The 19,902-nt window shown below is 39.4% G+C and overlaps 1 protein-coding gene across 1 annotated transcript; it reads right to left on the bottom strand.

The window, feature by feature from the left end:
- Nucleotides 1-18,685: 18,685 nt before the first annotated feature.
- On the bottom strand, nt 18,686-19,422 carry LOC145140815 (Receptor-like protein kinase-related family protein). Its single transcript, XM_079074196.1, has one exon. It carries the CDS (start codon nt 19,363-19,365, stop codon nt 18,694-18,696), a length of 672 nt encoding a protein of 223 aa, XP_078930322.1. The 5' UTR covers nt 19,366-19,422; the 3' UTR covers nt 18,686-18,693.
- Between the last annotated feature and the right edge of the window lie 480 nt (nt 19,423-19,902).

The raw sequence follows: 19,902 nt of genomic DNA, 5'->3' as shown, positions 1-19,902 counted from the left end.
TTTCTCTTCCCTGCTCAGCATTGTGAGCAACACGACGCACCAAAACAGGAAGGAATCTGTCTGCTGAGCCTCCCTCATTCAGATTGTAGAAGCTTCGCTCGCCATTGTAGGGAGGCGGTTGTCCCTGCTCGTGGCTCCACCTTCCCAAGTTCACCGCCTATAGAGGCGCCGAGCCTTGAAAAGTCGGACGAGGGTTAGGATATTGAGCAACTTGGGGTGGATTTCCTATGAGTAGTATGTCATCCACATACAATTCCAAAAAGCTATGAGTAGTATGTCATCCTAGGTCCTTCATAGAGAAACACTTCCCAAGCCAGGACTTAACTTCCTGCAGAGTTTGGATGTCATTTCCTATGAGTAGTATGTTATCCACATACAATACCAAAAAGCTAACTATACTCCCACTAGCCTTGACATATACACAAGATTCATCTTCACTCCTAGAAAAGCCAAATTCCTTAACTTTCTCATCAAAGCAAAGATTCCATCTGCGAGGTGCTTGCTTTAACCCATAAATGGATTTCTCAAGCTTACACACTCTATTAGGGTACTCTGTGTTGATAAAACCCTCTGGCTGACTCATGTAAACATCCTCAGCCAACTTTCCATTAAGGAAAGCGGTTTTTACATCCATTTGCCATATTTCATAGTCATGAAATGCGGCTATGGCTAACAGAACCCTAATAGACTTAATCTTCACCACTGGAGAAAATGTCTCATCATAATCAACTCCCGGAGTTTGTAAGAAACCCTTTGCAAACAGTCGTGCCTTATAAGTGTGTACATTACCATCCATGTCGGTCTTCTTCTTGAAGATCCATTTGCACCCTACAGTCTTACGACCTGGTACATTCTCAACCAAGTTCCAAACTTGATTGTCATACATGGACTGTATCTCGCTGTCCATTGCCTCTTTCCACTTGGCTGACTCAGGGCCTGCCATGGCTTCCGCGTAACTGTTAGGTTCATCCAGACCTATCAGTGTCTCATCACTGATAAGTGTATCACCTTCCGCAGTAACATGGAATCCATAGTAATGTTCAGGTGCATTCCTAACCCTTGTGGAACGCCTCAGAGGTACAGACTTGTCAATTGGCTCAACAGGAGTTTCCTCCTCAAGTTGAGTGCTCGGGTTTGAAGTTCCTTCACCACTTGACTCTTGAATTTCTTCAAGGTCAACTTGCCTCCCACTGTCTCCTTGGCTTATGAACTCTCTCTCTCGAAAGAAAGCCCTCCTAGCTACAAAGACCACATTCTCACTAGGTCTGTAGAAGAGGTAACCAAAGGATTTCTGTGGGTAGCCGATGAAAATACACCTCTCACTTCGAGGTTCGAGCTTATCATGAGTCTCGCGTCTCATGAAAGCCTCGCAACCCCAAATCTTAATGTGGTCTAGTTTGGGTACTTTACCAGTCCACATCTCATGAGGAGTTTTGGCAACTTTCTTTGTGGGAACTAGATTAAGGAGATGGGCAGCAGTCTCTAAGGCATACCCCCAAAATGAGATTGGTAGCAAAGCTCGACTCATCATGGAACGAACCATATCCAACAAGGTTCGATTACGCCTCTCAGCTACACCATTCAACTGTGGTGTCCTGGGAGGTGTCAATTGTGAGACAATCCCACATTCCCTAAGATAGTCGAGGAACTCTAAACTAAGATACTCACCACCTCGATCGGATCGAAGCATCTTAATGTTCCTGCCCAATTGATTATCGACTTCCTATTTAAACTCTTTAAACCTCTCAAAAGTCTATGACTTATGCTTGATTAAGTAGACATATCCATATCTACTATAATCATCAGTAAAAGTCAAATAATAACGATTAGCATCCCTTGTGGCATGTTTGAAGGGTCCACACACATCCGTGTGTATAAGATCCAACAAACCTTCATCCCTCTCACAAGAACCTGTGAAGGGTGACTTTGTCATTTTTCCAAGTAATCATGATTCGCAACTATCATCTGACTTTAGGTCAAATGACTCCAAGACTCCATCCTTTTGGAGTTGGCCTATGTGTTTCTTGCTTATATGTCCAAGACGACAATGCCATAATGATGCTTTATCCAAGTTATTATTATTAACAGAATCAATACACAATACATTATTTCCTAAGTTATCAACCACAGATACAGTTTCATACACACCATCACAAGGTAATGCTTTAAAATAAAGAACATTATTAAAGAAAGCATTAATCGAACCAACTTCATTATCAAATGAAAAGGTGAAACCTTGTTTATACAATGCATGAAAGGAAATAATATTTCTTGCCATTTCTGGCGAATAACAACATTTATTCAAATCTAAACTAAACCCACTACTTAGCAATAAAGTATAAACTCCAATCTTGGTGACAGGTAAAGCTTTCCTATTCCCCATGATTAAGTTTATTCTTCCATGCTCCACATTCTCACTTCTTCTTAGTCCCTGCAAATCAGAACAGATATGAATACCACAACCGGTATCAAGGACCCAAGAGTTAGAATGGGGTGAGTTATTAGATAAGATAGTGTAAATACCTGCATGGTTGGGTTTAACTTTCCCATCCTTCACATCTTGCTGGTATTTTGGGCAGTTCCGCTTCCAATGTGACTTTTCAAGGCAATAGAAGCATTCAGCCTCTTTTGGGTCAGAAGAAGGAGTAACGAAACCTTTCTTGGTTCCACTTGAAGAAGAGCCATCAAGGGTCCTAGCCTTGGTACCCTTCGAAGAGCTCTTCCTCTTCTTCCCTCTACCTTTCCCGATTGCCAAAACCGGGGCGGAGTTTGGAGTAGGAGTGTTAACAACCGACTTACCCTTAAGACCTGTTTCTGCGGTCTTGAGGAGTCCTTGAAGTTTGCTGAGTGTGACCTCTTCCTTATTCATGTGATATGTCATGCGGAATTGATCATAGCACGATGGTAAGGAGTGCAAAATGATATCTATTGCAAGCTCCTCAGGGAAGTTCACATTAAGCTTCAGCAACCGATCCACATACCTTTGCATTTTCTGCATGTGGCTCATGACGGATTCCCCGTCCTTCATCATGGTTGTTATGATAGAGCATATGATTTCATACCTCTCTTGTCGTGCACTTTGATGGTATCTTTCCATCAGATCTTGGTGCATTTCAAAAGGGTAGAAGTCCTCATAGGACTTTTGGAGTTCCGCTGTCATGGTGGCCAACATGATGCATGCCACTTTTGTAGCATCCCTTTCATGTGCCCGGAAGTCAGCGATCTCCTGGGGAGTTGCAGTGGTCTCATCAATCTCCTTAAGCTCCTTGTCAAGGACATATTCTTTGTCCTCGTAGCGGGTAATCATCCTGATGTTTCTGATCCATTCATTGAAGTTGGATCCATCAAAAGTGACTTTCCCACACAAGTTCATAAGGGTAAAGGAGCCATTAGGATTAGAGCCAGAAGCAGCATTGTTTGAAGACATCTGAAAGAAGAGAACAAGATTAGTTTAGATATTAAGAGAGTCCTTAATAAAACACCCAAATGTAATATTAAGGCTAGAATCCAATCACAATATATTATAACTTAGAAGAGGTATGTCGTAATCCAACCTATAACATATTTGAAAGGTAGGTGAATGACGATTCACCAATTTCCACCATGAAAAACGAAATATAGATATTAGGTTTTTAATTGGTTCCTAGAAATTCCTAGATTCTTTTGAGATTCAATGAACTTTTCAAAGGCATGTTTCAATCTCGAGTGTGCCCTCCAAGTTTTGTGACTGGGATACCGAGGATCACAAAACGAGGTGTGAAGTAACCATGCAAATCACTTGGTACACTCAATGTTTATTACTCAATCGATGTGCCGGTTAACCACACGAGTTCCACTGACCTATAATAAACTTTAAGTCACCCTTTAACTACCTTGTTAAGTCCAAGTTAGTATGCCGGTTAACCACACGAGCTCCACTAACGACTTAAACAAAGTGTAAAGTGTAATTTCATGGATTAGCACCTTATTCACATTTTCCTAAAGTAACTAAGATTGGGAATTTAATAAAAGCATTTAGTTACTTTATAATATTCATCATACTTTTAATGAGAATTTATAAGTCCTTGTCCTACCCGTTCGGCTAACGACCCTCCACCGATCAAGGAAGCGGTGGGTGAGAGTGGACACCCATTAAGTTGCCATTTTATAGGCAACAACCTTATACCCCCCTTATAGACCGGCTTCGTGAATGAGGCGTACTAGCGGTAAGACGACTTGACGTTATACATATATATATATATATATTAGTAACTTATAATATTATAAAGTATAAGGGTTGAATTTTAACTTTTAAAATTCTAAGGGTTGGAACTAAAGTTTTAATCAAGACTTTACATGTTCCAAAACTTGAGGGCAAGTTTTGTAAACTTCCAAAACTTTTCATTTCTTATAACTTATGAATTAATTGAGTAATAAAAATGAAGACTCTTCATTTTTATAACTCTTGTGTTCTTTTAATGGCTTTAATAAAAGTGAGACTTTTGGTTTTCCATAACTTGAGGACAAGTTATGGACTCCATTAAAACACATTATGATCATGAATTAAACTACCATGAAGGTTACAAACAATTCCTATGATCATCTAATCTTCATAAGTTCAAGAACATGAATATGAACACTTTCAAGAATCAAAAATTACACTTAAAAAAACTTGTAATTTTAATAATTGCCATTGTAAATGGATTAGCATAAACATTACACCATCTAAAACAAGCTTTAAAACATCAAAACAGTTTAGGGTAATGTTTCTAGTCCATTTCCAGCAACAAATGTGCAAACTTTCATACGAGCAAAAAACAGAAAAACGATTTTTTTTCAAGCTGTTTGCACACAAAAAAAAAACAACAAACAAACCTAGGCTCTGATACCACTGATGGGGTTTTGAGCATTCTAACACTTCCTAAGTGTACATGCAACCCTAATAACCTTGAATCTATGTTTGTCTAATAATCATGCAAAGTTGAATTCCAAGGTTATATTCCTATCTAGCATACATGGGGAACATTTTTAACTTGAATGAAAGATAGAATAACTTATCTTGTTGTTGATTATGATCCTTGAAACCTTGTAAGCCTAGCACCCCAAGTGTGATGCCTCAAATGCTTCACACAACACCAAATGCAAAGGAGTAAACTTTGAGAGAATCTTACACTTGCAAAATCGGCTCTAGCCCTCTTGTTTCTTAGTGTAGCCTATTTTGGTGGAGAATGGGTTTCTTATATAGTGTTGACACATCTAGGGTTACACCATGTAAACCCTAATGTGTCATGACTCTTCATTTCCATCACCCATGGGTTTGTAACTCCCATGGAGCATCCTATGGGTGGAACCCAACTTGATAATCCATGGAGCCTCTTAGCCCACTATATAAGATATGGAAGATTTACATAATCTACCCATATATTTAATTAGTTATCTTTTGATCACTTAATTAATTCTAAATTAATTCTTGATCAAACTAATTAAATAATATTATTAATATATTAGAACTTATAATATATTAATAAACCATAAGTGTTATTTCTCTCATTTTAGTTTATCCAATTGCATGGTGCCATGCAACCCAAATGGACCATGCCGGGTCGGGTCAAGTACATACCAGAAATAGTTATGGACTTATACACCTTATCCAACAAAAGTAACAGAAACAAGTCTGACTTTTGATTGAATTGAATTGGCTTACAAGATAGAAATTTCGGGTTGTCATAGATGATCCATGGAGGTTTAAACTCGTGGAGCTTAAGGAATGTGGAAGGTCATTCATATTAGGGTTTACATGGTGTAACCCTAGTTTTGCCACACTATATAAGAAATTCCTTTGCTACCAAAATCGGAACCTAAGTGCGCTTAGAAGAGTGCTAGCCGAATTTCTGAAGCAAGTAATCCTCTCTCAAAGTCCTCCATTGTTAGTGGTGTTGTGTGAAGCATTTGGGGCATCACATTTGGGGTGCTAGGCTCTTAAAGTTCCAAGGAATCAAACTCCAAGAAAAGGTATGTATTCTAACTAGATTTTTGTTACACAAGTACCCATGATTGTATGTTAGTTAGGGAAATGCTTTGGAAAATCACTTTGCATATATAATTTGAGAAACATAGATCTAAAGCATTTAGGGTTGTATGTGCACCTTAAGGTTGTTAGGATGCTCAAAACCCTTCAGTGGTATCAGGGCCTAGGGTTGTTTTCTATTATACTTGATGTTATATTCATTTTCAAAGTGAAAAAAATCGATTTTTTTCCTTCTGCCCAGTGAACTCGCCGAGTCCACTGGGTGACTCGCCGAGTCCCTTTGTTAAATGACCAACTCGACGAGTCCAGTCCATGTACTTGCCGAGTTGGTGCTCCAGGGGGGCAGAATTTCGACTTTTGGCAAGAAATTGGATTAGGATCATTAATCTGTTTTTTGAACTATGAAACCTGGTTTTTCATAAGGTAATGATAATGCTTGTCCAATTAAAAGATAATTGTCAAAGTTTCAAGATCTATATTAGTTTATATGATTTCTTGAAAATTGTTGATGTGAATTATCTTTGCTTATGAGTTTTGCTAGATCATAGAAATTATTTGACACTTCTTGTTAGTTTAATTGTTGATCTAAATGCCTTTTAATGGATTCCATAACTTGTCCTCAAGTTATGGAAAACCAAAAGTCTTTTCCTTAAAAGTCATTAAAACTCATAAGTTATAAAATGAAAGGTTTTGAATAGTTTCAAAACTTGCCCTCAAGTTTTGGAATTTGTAAAGTCACTTAAAATACTTTAATTTCAAACCCTAGAATTTTAAAAGTTTAAAATTCAATCCTTATACTTTATAGTATTATAAGTTTAATAATATATATATATATATATATATATATATATATATATATATATATATATATATATATATATATAAGATCAAGTCAGTCTTACCGTTAGTAGGCCTCATTCACGAAGTCGGTCTATAAGGGGGGTATAAGGTTACTGCCTATAAAATGGCAGTTTAATGGGTGTCCATTCTCACCCACCGCTTCCTTGATTGTTGGAGGGTCGTTAGCCGAACAGGTAGGATAGGACTATACTTCTCATTAAGTATAATGATAATAATAAAGTAACTAAATGTTTTATTAAATTCGCAATCTTAGTTACTTTAGGAAAATGTGAAATTGATGCTAATCCATGAAAATTGCACTTTGCACCTTGCCAAGTCGTTAATGGAGCGTGTGTGGTTAACCGGCACATTAATTTGGACTAGTAAGGGTGGCAAAGGGTGGCTCGATGTTTATCATAAGATCAATGGAGTGTGTGTGGTTAACCGGAACATTGATTGGGTGATAAATGACATCGAGAGTACCAAGCACATTTTGCATGCTCATTCACACCTTGTTTGTGATCCTCGGTATCCCAGTCACAAACTTGAAGGGCATAATTGAGATTTAAACATGCCGTTGAATTGTTTAATGAATCTCAAAAGATCTAGGAATTTCAATCCAATTAAAAATTCATAACAATTTTCTTTTTCATGGTGGAAATTGGTAAATCGTCATTTACCTACCTTCAAATATTTTGCAACTTGGATTACGGCATCCCTCTTCCAAATTGTAAAATATTGTGTTGGGTCCTAGCCTTATTATTTCATTTGGTGTTATATTAAGGACTCTTATCTAATCTAAACTTTATTCTCTTCTTTTTCAGATGTCTTCCAACACTGCTTCTGGCTCAAACCCTACTGGCTCCTTCTCTCTCATGAACCTTTGTGGGAGAGTCATCTTTGATGGTACTAATTTCAATGATTGGATTAGGAACATCAGGATGGTCGCGCGCTATGAGGACAAGGAATATGTCCTCGATAAGGAGCTTAAGGATATCGATGAGTCTTCTGCTACTCCTCAGGAGATTGCTGAGTTTAGGGCACATGAGAAGGATTCCACTAAGGTTGCTTGTATCATGCTTTCCACTATGTCAGCTGAACTCCGAAAGTCCTATGAGGACTTCTACCCTTTTGAGATGCACCAAGACCTGATGGAAAGATACCATCAGAGTTCTCGTCAAGAGCGGTATGAAATCATCTGCTCTATGATTACAACAAAGATGAAGGATGGTGAATCCATCATGGACCACTTGCAGAAAATGCAAAGGTTTGTGGACCGTCTGCTCAAATTGAATGTTAATTTCGATGAAGAGTTGGCCATAGATATCATTCTACACTCTCTGCCTCCCTGTTATGATTAGTTTCGTATGACTTATCATATGAACAAGGAGGAGGTCACTCTGAGCAAACTTCAAGGCCTTTTGAGGACTGCTAAAAGTGGTCTCAAAGGAAAATTTGTTGTAACCACTCCTACAGCTAATGCCCCTGTTCTGGCAATTGCGCAAGGGAAAGGGAAGAAGAGGAAGGCTCCCTCAAAGAGCCGCAAGGGAAAGTCTCTTGATGGATCCTCTTCAAGTGGGACCAAGGCTGGTTCTGCTACTCCCTCTTCCATACCTAAGGAAGCAGAGTGTATCTACTGTCACGAGAAAGGGCACTCGAAGCGAAGCTGCCCCAAATACTTGCAGGATGTGAAAGATGGGAGGCTTAAGGCCACCCATGCAGGTATTTATACTATTCTATCTAATAACTCATCACATTCTTGTTCTTGTGTCCTTAATATAGGTTGTGGAATTCATATTTGTTCTGATTTGCAGGGCCTAAAAAGAAGTAAGGATGTGGAGCACGGGAAGATAAACTTGATCATGGGGAATAGAAAGGTTTCACCTGTCACCAATATTGGAGTTTACTCTTTATTGCTTAGTAGTGGGTTAGAATTAGATTTGAATAATTGTTTCTACTCGTCTGAAATGGCGAGAAATGTTATTTCCTTTCATGTTTTGTACAAACTAGGATTTAGTGTTTCATTTGATAATGAATGTGGTGCTATTAGTGCTTTTTATAATGGTGTTTTTTTTATTTTAAAGCATTGCCTTGTAATGGTGTATATGAAACTGTGATGATTGTAGACAACTTAGGAAATAATGTGTTGCACATTGATTCTTCCAATGAATTAGATAAAGCATACGTGTGGCATTGTCGTCTTGGATATGTCAGCAAGAAGCGCATAGGCTAACTCCAAAAGGCTGGAGTATTGGAGTCCTTCGACTTAAGGTCGGATGACACTTGCGAATCTTACTTACTTGGAAAGATGACCAAGTCACCCTTCACTGGTACTTGTGAAAGGGGTGAAGGTTTGTTGGATCTCATACGCACCGATGTGTGTGGGCCCTTTAGAACCGCCACAAGGGATGCTAACTGCTTCTATGTGACTTTTACTGATGATTACAGTAGATATGGCTATATCTACTTAATCAAGCATAAGTCAGAAACCTTTGAGAAATTTAAAGAGTTTAAGCAAAAAGTGGAGAATCAGCTGGGCAGGAAGATAAAGATGCTCCGATCCAATCGGGGTGGTGAGTATCTGAGTATCGAGTTCCTTGACTATCTTAAGGAATGTGGGATTGTTTCATAATTGACGCCACCTAGGACACCACAGCTTAATGGTGTGGCTTAGAGGTGCAATCGAACCTTGTTGGACATGGTTCGTTCCATGATGAGTCGATCTTCACTACCTATCTCATTCTGGGGGTATGCCTTAGAGACTGCCGCCCATATCCTTAATCTAGTCCCAACTAAGAAGGTTGCCAAAACACCTCACGAGATGTGGACAGGGAAAGCTCCCGTGTTAGACCACATCAAATTTGGGGTTGTGAGGCTTTCGTGAGGCGTCATACTCATGACAAGCTCGAACCTCGAAGTGAGCAGTGTATTTTCATCGGCTATCCACAGAAATCCTTTGGTTATCTCTTCTACAGAGAGAGTGACAATGTTGTCTTCGTTGTAAGGAGAGGAGTCTTTCGCGAAAGAGAGCTCATAGGCCAAGGAGACAGTGGGAGGCAAATTGACCTTGAAGAACTTCAACATTCAAGCGGTGAAGGAACCTCCAACACTAGCGATCAACCTGAGGAGAAAACTCCTGTTAAGCCAATTGACGAGTCCTTACCTCTGAGGCGTTCCAGTAGAGTTAGAAATACACCTGAGTTTTATCGTTTCCATATTACTATTGAAGGTGATACATTTATCAGTGATAGCACACTGGTAAATTTGGATGAACCTAACAACTACAAGGAAGTTATGGTAGGCTTTGAGTCTGCTAAATGGAAAGAGGCGATGGACAGCGAGATTCAGTCCATGTATGACAATGAGGTTTGGAACTTGGTTGACAATGTACCGAGTCGTAAGACAGTCGGATGCAAATGGATCTTCAAGAAGAAAACTGACATGGATGGAAAGATACACACTTATAAGGCGCGAATGGTTGCGAAGGGCTTTACTCAAACTCCAGGAGTTGACTATGATGAGCCTTCTCGCCAGTAGCGAAGATTAAGTCTAGTAGGGATATGCTAGCCATAGTTGCATTTCATGACTATGAAATATGGAAAATGGATGTCAAAACCACTTTCCTTAATGGAAAGTTGGATGAGGATGTTTACATAAGTCAGCCAGAGGGTTTTGTCGATGCAAAGTACCCTAATAGAGTGTGTAATCTTGAGAAATCCATTTATGGATTGAAAAAATCATATCGCAGATGGAATCTTTGTTTCGATGAGAAAGTCAAAGAGTTTGGCTTTTCGAGAAGCGAGGATGAGTCATGTGTATATGTCAAGGCTAGAGGGAGCATAGTTAGCTTTCTGGTGTTGTATGTGGATGACATACTACTCATAGGAAATGACATCCCAACCTTGCAAGAAGTTAAGTCCTGGCTTGGGAAGTGTTTCGCTATGAAGGACCTTGGAGAAGCTGCCTATATTCTTAGGATAAGGATATTGAAAGACATTAGTAAGAGACTAATTGGACTTAGTCAGAGTACCTACTTGGATAAGGTGTTGAAAAGATTCAACATGCAGGATTCCAAGAAAGGTGATTTACAGATCCAGAGCAATGCCAAACTGAGTAAAACTCAGAGTCTGAGTAGAGAGTCTGACATAGCAGAAATGAGTCATATACCATATGCTTCCGCAATTCGTTCGATCATGTACGCTATGACTTGTACTCGCCCTGATGTGGCCTTTTCTTTGAGCATGGTCAGCAGATATCAAGGGAATCCTGGCAAGGCTCACTGGATTGCGGTTAAGAACATTCTTAAGTACCTGCGGAGGACTAAGGACTGGGTCCTTACCCTTGGTGGGAGTGATGACTTGAGAGTGGTGGGGTATAGTGACGCCAGCTTTCAGACCGACAGAGATAATTTCCACTCTCGGCCGGGCTGGGTCTTTACCTTGAATGGAGGAGCAATCACTTGGAAAAGTTCCAAGCAGGTGACGATGGTTGATTCAACGTGCGAATCAGATTACATAGCAGCAAGTGAGGCAACGACGGAGGCGATATGGATGAAGAACTTCATCGGAGACCTTGGAGTTGTACCAGCTATAAAGGAGCCTATGGAGATTTTTTGTGACAGCGAGACTGCAGTTGCCTTAGCCAAGGAACCAATGGATCATGGAAGATTTAGGCACATCGACAGAAAATATCACTTCATTAGACATCGAATAGAAGAAGGACTCCTCGTAGCAAAGAGGGTATCGTTAGAAGAGAACCCATCAGATCCCCTCACGAAGGGACTGAGTAGGGTTAAGCACTTACAGCATGCGAGGCGCATCTGGCTGAAGGACGATATTAGTTTTAATGATTAGATAGTTTTGAAACTTGTAATAGTTGAAATGTAATTGACATTTGATGATTAAATAAAAGGTATTCTTTATTTATAAGTAAGGTTACTATCTTGTGTCAATCATTTACTATTGTTTCACTTTGCATGTTTTGACTTCCAAAATATTTATATTATTCAAACCATCCACAGTCGATCATACGTTGGAAGTAGGTATTGAAACAAGACTGTCATGAATTTGGCTTGTAGATTTGTCTGAGTTGTATTAGACATAACAAAGTTTGCTGCAACATTCATGAGTGCTCATAAGGTCTGAGTATTGGATTAAACCCACGCTCACTTGTATCACTTCATGGAATTTATCTTGAGTGATCGTGAGATGATAATATCATATAAGTCTTCAAACCAAGAGATATGAATTGTTGACTATGAGTTGGTTGTACATTGATAGTACGAAACCGCTTCAGTAACTTGATGCTATAAAACGTGTTGTTCTGTACAATTTGATGAATAGTTAGTACAAGCATATGAATCGAAGTTTATATGTTCTTTTTAGTCCTTGTAGGATTAAAAGTGATATCTTGGGCCCCTCGATGATTTAGTTTTGACTTATGTGTCGGGCCCGGTCAGAGCTCAATTAATTTGTGTTCGATTAAGTTCTATGTCAAACAAATCGGAAATCGAGAAACAAATTGCTGGACAATAAGCACGACATTGTTCCATGTATTTGTCTGGCTGATACCTTGAGAACAGAGGGTTATATGATCACTTATCTCAAATGGCACGTCACGGTTCGACAGAGGCTTTTAAGAGCTACGATTGCTAGTCGGTGTTTGAGGTCGTACTTGCAGTTATAGTTATTAGACTTATCCAAGTGGGAGACTGTTGGATTTAGTGTCTAAGCCCATGACTATAATTGGTATGTACTTGACCCGAGAGTTGCATGGTCCATTTGGGTTGCATGTCGCCGGAACAATTTGAAGGATGGACAATTGAGAAGAGGTTATTTATGATTTATTAATATATTATAAGTTCTAATAAATTAATATGAAATCATACTATTTAATTAGTATTGATCAAGAATTAATTTGGAATTGATTTTGTCATCAAAAGAGACTAATTAAATATATGGGGATTGATTTGGTAAATCATTCATTCTTATGGTGTGGGCCAATGATCCATGATTCCTTAGATTGGGCTAAACCCATGTGACAACCCATGGATGATCCACGGAGGTTTAAACCCATGGAGCTTAAGGAATGTGGAAGGTCATGCACATTAGGGTTTACATGGTGTAACCCTAGTTTTGCCACACTATATAAGAAATCCCTTGGTTACCAAAATCGGAACCTAACTGAGCTTAGAAGAGTGTTAGCATAATTTATGAAGCAAGTAATCCTCTCTCAAAGTCCTCCATTGTTAGTGGTGTTGTGTGAAGCATTTGAGGCATCACATTTGGGGTGCTAGGCTCTTAAAGGTCCAAGGAATCAAGCTCCGAGAAAAGGTATGTATTCTAACTAGATTTTTGTTATACAAGTACCCATGATTGTATGCTAGTTAGGGAAATCCTTTGGAAAATCACTTTGCATGTATAATTAGAGAAAACATAGATCCAAAGCATTTAGGGTTGTATGTGCACCTTAAGGTTGTTAGGATGCTCAACCCCCTTCATAAAGTCCACCTTGTTCATCTATTTTTTAGATCTCCTTTTTGGGCTTGTTTTGAGTCTTTTGGTCCCTTTTTAAAGGTCTTGATGTGTCAAGACCATTTGTGATGCCAAAGTTGTAGATCGAGACGTTTAGTGGCCTCTTATAGCTTAAAGGTGCAAACTTTATGGTGTTTGTGACCTCCATGCAAGCATTAAGTCATTTATTCAGTTCTTTAGGGCTTTTGGGCTTCATTAAGCCATGCATGCATGTAAAGTTGGCAACTTTACGTGATTAGCCACCTCAAAGAGGTCAGATATGAGTATTAGAGCAAGTGTCTGAAGCAAATAAGAGCTAAATGGCATGGTTGGCAAATCAGAGGAGTATGTTGGGCGTACAAGCTCGTACGTGCGGCGTACAGACCCTTAAGCGTGTACGCTTAGCGTACAAGCTGAGTATGCCCTATGTACTCAGTAGAGGGTTTCAGTATTTTGGGCCTTCGGTGTGGGCTTCACATGTGGACTTTACGAACTTAGGGCTGCATCGTGGGTTGTGGTCTGGTTAAGTTAGGTGGGTCAATTTCCATTATGGGCCTCTAGGGTCATGAGTTGGGCCTTTTGGGCCTTAGGTCTATTAATTTATATGGGCCAAGTTTGGTTGTGCCCATTTAACAAAACTTCTTTTGGGCCTTTCGGGCCTTGTGGCCCATTATCGTTTGGACTTTGATGTTAGGCCTATTAGTGAAGGAAAGACTTTTGGGCCATAATGGAGGGATTTGGACTTAGGATGTTGGGCCCTTGACTAGGTTGTGTCAAAATCCTAATTAGGTTTATTTGAAAATTTATACAGTGTGAGATTTTGCATTGGTAGTTGAGCAGTTATTGTTTTCAGCAGACTAGGGTGAGCTTTCACATTATACCAATGGGTCGCAGGCATTAATGTCAGCCCATTACTCGATATGTGGTCTTAATAGTTGATATGAAATGGTTTTGTTAGTTGGTATGTAATGACTTATGTGAAGACCACGGGGGAGCCCATGGAACATGGTTATCAGACCATGGGGGGAGCCCATGGCATTCCAGGTAAAGACCATGGGGGAGCCTATGGCCCTTGGATGTTAGACCATGGGGGTAGCCAATGGCATTCCAGGTGAAGACCATGGAGGGAGTCCATTACAATTCTATATGTGTGTTGCATGGTATTATGTGGTTGTATGTTTTGTGTTTATTTTGGGAACTCACTAAGCGTTTGCTTACAGTTTTTTTGGTGTTTTAGGTACTTCTGGTTCTAAGGGGAAGGGCTCGGCTTGATGGCGCATCATTCACTCTCCAGTATTTTCGCATTTATTGTTTTGGATACTCTGATATTTTGGATATGATTTGGTGTAATGGAATTTTGGAAAACAAAACATGATTGTAATTTATAAATGTTAAATGAAAATTTTTATCTAAATTTTCGGGTTGTTACATGGAGTATTGAGGTTGTAGGATGGCTCAGAAAATCCAATGGTTATGAGGTTGGTAAAGTGTAACTGAATCCAAGTGGGGGAGAATTGTTTGGATTAATGGGAATATTTCCAAGTGTGAATCAGTGTGGAATTTCATATTCTAGGTCAAGTGGAGAGCCAGTTATGGTTGTGGTAGGAGTCGGGGTTTATGCAAGGAATAATGTTCACCATTCAGTTATATACAGGGAGGCAAATGTAGAGGATTCAGGTTATCTAGTCCAAGGATGTGAAGTGTCGGTAGTGACACATTATGGTTCGTGACTAGGTTCAGGTTGAGGGTTGTGTTAAGATCTATATGTCTGTTATTGTCTGATGAAGGCTTTGGGGTTCGAAACACAACCCGAACGTATGTTTGGGGTTTAGCAGATCGTGTTTGATCCCATGTTGATTTTGGCTCAGTATTATGGATACTTGGCAAGACCATGGGCTGGTCCCATGGCTTTAGTGGATGTATGGCAAGACTATGGACTGGCCTTAGTATCCGTTAGGATGAGTTTCGCTGTTACAGGAATGGTTGTAAGACTGTGAGGGGATCACAACCTTTGTTCAGGTTGAGTGGGGCTCATTTTTGTTATTTAGCCTCCCCGTGTTCGGGCGGGACTGTTAGAGTTGTATCGGTAGTTAGACTAGTATAGCTTCCGATTTAGGGCGAGGCCCATTTGGGTATGCTAGCTTGGTTGATCCATGGGCGAGGTCTGTTTGGTTATGTTAGCTTGGGTGAGGCCCTGTTGGTTATGTCATGTTGGGTGAGCAAACCATTCAGATATTTGAGGTTATGCCCAGGACATGTGGTTTTGGTTGTGAGTTTCCAGGCCAGTGATGGAATGTTGGCAAGATCAGGGTTATATGTAATCTTAACGTTTAAGTGGATTAAATGGTGTCACAATGTATCATGAATCAGTAAGTGTATGACTCATGAGGGTGGGACCTGGTAGTGTCTGGGCGTTAGAGCAGGATGGGAATAGGGAAGCTCAGTGATCAACGGGTTGGATCCATGTGGTAGATAGGCTAGGGTATCCTTTATCAGTTAGACAGGTCTAATCCCTCTTGGTCGTTCTTGGCTCATTTTGGTGTTTTTGGTAGCTAGAAGAAGAAAAAAAAAGGTGTTCTAGAGTGTTGATCCAGCAAGGAAACCTCATCATCATCCTCTTGTGCACATTTTTGACCTTTGTAAGTGTCCAAGATTCAAACTTTATGCTTCTAGGTTACTAGATCTAAGTCATTCTCCCTTTATCATGAAGTTTGAGCAAGTTGAAGTGATGGGATTCCATAAAGTTGGCAACTTTATAGATCCTTAAAGCCATTTGAGTGTTATATGGTTCAGATATGGAATTTAGTTGTGAAATGTGATCCTTGCTTGAGTTTTGGATCATTTTCTTGGCTTTTAACCTAGGTAGGGGTAAAGGACACGCATGGAGCATTCATATCCATAAATTTGTCATTTTTATGAACCTTTGGAGGCCCTAATAGCTCCCTGTAAAATGGGAGTTGAAGACTTAATGGTTTAAGGACTCAAACCATTAAGTTGTTGTCTCGGACTCTGGTCAACACGTGACAATAAGGATGTCACGATGTGACGATTAAAGTTCCACGATTATATTGTCTTGTTGTTCTCACGGCATGACCAAGGAGGGTTCACGTCGTGATGCTTGCTGAGTGGGTTGTCTGTGACCGAGCTAGCTGAGTTGGAGCGAGACGAGTTGGAATCGGGTTGAGTGAGTTCTCACAATGTGACCAAGGGCTGGTTGCGACGTGAGGCTCATTGGTTGATATTGTTGGATGTTGACTTTGACTTTGACTGTTGACTTGTTTAGATGGGTTGACTTTTGGTCAAGATTGATGGTTTTAGTGTGTGGACTAAGGTTGGACCTGATATGTTTTGATAGGCGTGTTGTAGTATCTTTTGCAGAGCTTTGAGTTGTGCTTTAGCTGATTACGTGAGACAGGTAAGTCTTCTCACTATATTTTGTTGGATGTTAGATGTCTTTGTGACTCTTGCATGTGTATGTTGGGTTGGGCCCATTGATGTGTTGGGTTGGGCCCATTGGTATGAACGTTGGGTTGGGCCCATTGGTATGGACGTTGGACTGGGCCCATTCGCATGTTGGGCCGGTCCCATTTGTATGTCGGGTTGTGCCTGTTGTTTGGTATGTGGTATTTCGGGGAACTCACTAAGCTTTGTGATTACGGTTTGTGGTTTAATCATTTCCAGGTACTTCCAGTTCCAAAGGGAATGGCCCGGTTTGACTGTACAACATCCTCTTATGATTGCGCACCGATGATTAATATTAATCTACTCCGATGTTTGTGATACAATTTTACTAGGATTAGTTTTGAAACACTTGATGTATTGATTTGATGGTTATAAAAATGAAAAATTTTGCTAATATTTTTGGGATGTTACAAGATTCAAAAGAACTTTGAGACTGTCGGGGCATTCGACATGGCCCATCAGTTCAAGGAAATGTTTCAAGAGCAAGCCATACAGAAGCGATTTGATATAGAAGCCCTGATGGGATGTAAGTTGCAGGAGGGAGAAAATTTCAGTGTACATGTACTAAATGAAAACATACATTGACAAACTAGAGCAATTACACTTTTCATTTGGTTGGGGGTTGGCTACGAATATTGTCATCAACTTGCTCACCGGTTCATATAATCAATTCATCCTTAGTTTTAATATGAACAACTTATAATGGACCATCATGGAGTTGTATGAAAAGTTAAAGACTGTTAGAACTAACATGGCCAAGCCTATAAACTCTAGCTCCACCACTCATGTATTGGATATTAGGGAGGAAAATATCAAGAAATAGAAATCCAACAATCCTAAGGAGAAAAGGAAACGTATCGTTGTGGAACCCAACACTAACCTAACATCAAGGGAAAAAGAAAGGCTGACTATGAGATACTTCCTTCAAACAATCCTGATGAGGCAATATTTCCACCGCAAGAGGCAAGACTAGGGAGGAATAGATGTGTAATATATGTGGAAGAAATGAAGAAGCTACAAGACAAAGACTATGGCGTAAATATATCTTAACACCATAGGAATATTAATTCTAACTCCTAAGTATTGGACTTGGGATGCAATACTAACATTTGTAACTCTTTCACCAAGGGCATAGAATACCTTCGGCCCTAATGCTCAGTTCCTATTTCAAAATCTCCTGAAAATACGATTTTGAATGTGGTTCACAACGGACTTCACATCATTCCTAAAACTAAGTCAAAAGTTACTTAACACAATTAATGAGTAAGCTCATGAGGAAATTCATGAATGTGTATGTCAAAAGTCACTTGATATGTGTGAGGGATAATTTCCAAAGTGAGATATGAAAAAATTAGAAAGGACCATCATGGAATCGCATGGCAAGTTAAAGACCGCTAAAACTAACATGGCCAAGCTAAAAACCCACCTATATTTAGATCAGATCGGTTCTAAATGTTTTCAGTTACGTGTTGTTATTAATATTTTCACCGTTGTTAAAACCCACCTAAAAACATCCAATAACCAACTATATTTAGATCAGATCGGTTCTAAAATGTCAATATCCAAATGGGTCAATTGATTTTTGAATAGTAGTTCATACTCATTAAAATTTTCGAAAGACTGTGATCCAGTGCTATTAGGAGCCGACAAAAATGTGCTTTTCCACCAAAGGTTTCAAATAATACATACATAGCAAATGCACAACTGATTACACAATTTATTTATTTATTTATTAAAAAAACATAGATTACAAATACAACGACTGATTACACAATTTGACTATTTACTTATTCAACGTTTGACGAAAATTAAGACAATATAATTAAAATAATAAGCAACTGAAACTTACTATAATCTATGTACCGTTGTTAATTAAACACTAACAAATGGATATATCTCATATCTAATATTACAACTTGCACCAAGAACCCTTCCGCCACGTTTCCCGTCACAACAACTTGGAAGTTCACTGATCGCACCATCCAAACAAGTCTTGCAATCAACACTTGAAAGATCCCTGCTACACTGAACCAACCCATAAAGCTTTTGTAAACCATCAAGGTCTAAGGCCCCAGCAGCATACATTTTTGGATCATTGTAAGCCCTGTTTGACAAACCACTCAACAATCTCTTGGTTTCTGCATTAAATGAGGTAGGATCACTTACGTTGTTTAAGTTCCACATGTACAAGCGATTCTGATTGTCTATCTGACCAAGGAAGTCGCTACTGGAATATTTTAAGAGACACTGGTCATACCATATGATTCCAGCCTTGTTACTTGGGCAGAGTCTGCGAATTTCAGCACTTGCGTTGACAACACAAGTCATGCAGTCTTTTTGTGAGACATCACCCCGACAAAGGGAAAGACCAGAGGTATGAGCTTCGTATTGACCCATCGAGCCCATTCCAAAGCCAGTTGGAGAGGTTTTGTAGTATAACTCCCCCATGAGTTTGTTGATGCTATGTTCGTAAGGACTATAAGGGGTAAAGTTACCTGAAGTAGTAGAACAAATGTGGTACAGTGAACCATCCCCAATAACCATTTGGACAAAGTGAAGGAAGAAAAGAACACAGACGATGAAAGTATGGTTTGAAGAAGACATCTTACTGGATAAAGGATGAGTTTTGATGTTGTAGGGTATGCATGCTCTATTTATAGGGAAAAGAGCAAAACCTAAAAACCTATACGTGATTATATTTGACAATTTCAAGCGATGAAGCTTTCAATAGTTCTATGGATTTTATTTGAACTTTCCAACGTTTTTATTTCTCCGTGAAATATTTAAAAACCCTGTCCATTTGGGACTAAAAGAGTAAGTCAATTGATCAGATAATTAAAAGTTATGGCTACGGACCGATTCTGAACAATCCTAAGAACCATATATGCATCTACCTTATTTTATAGTTAATTAGCTGAAACTTTCCTAGTAATCAATACATACACAAATTCATGATCGTATCCCTGAGTTCCTTTATTGTAGTAAAAATTTTAATTAAAAATTATGATAACAAAAAGTAGTACCATCTTCTGGTGTATCTGGATTTCTTCCGCAAGTAGTTCCTCCGTGTTTTGATACCAT

Source organism: Lactuca virosa, chromosome 9, assembly GCF_052849685.1.
Source record: "Lactuca virosa cultivar CGN04683 chromosome 9, Lactuca_virosa_CGN04683_v6, whole genome shotgun sequence".
Classification (NCBI taxonomy): domain Eukaryota; kingdom Viridiplantae; phylum Streptophyta; class Magnoliopsida; order Asterales; family Asteraceae; genus Lactuca; species Lactuca virosa.
Note: the sequence above shows the minus strand (reverse complement) of the source record. Positions and strands in the feature narration are given on the sequence as shown.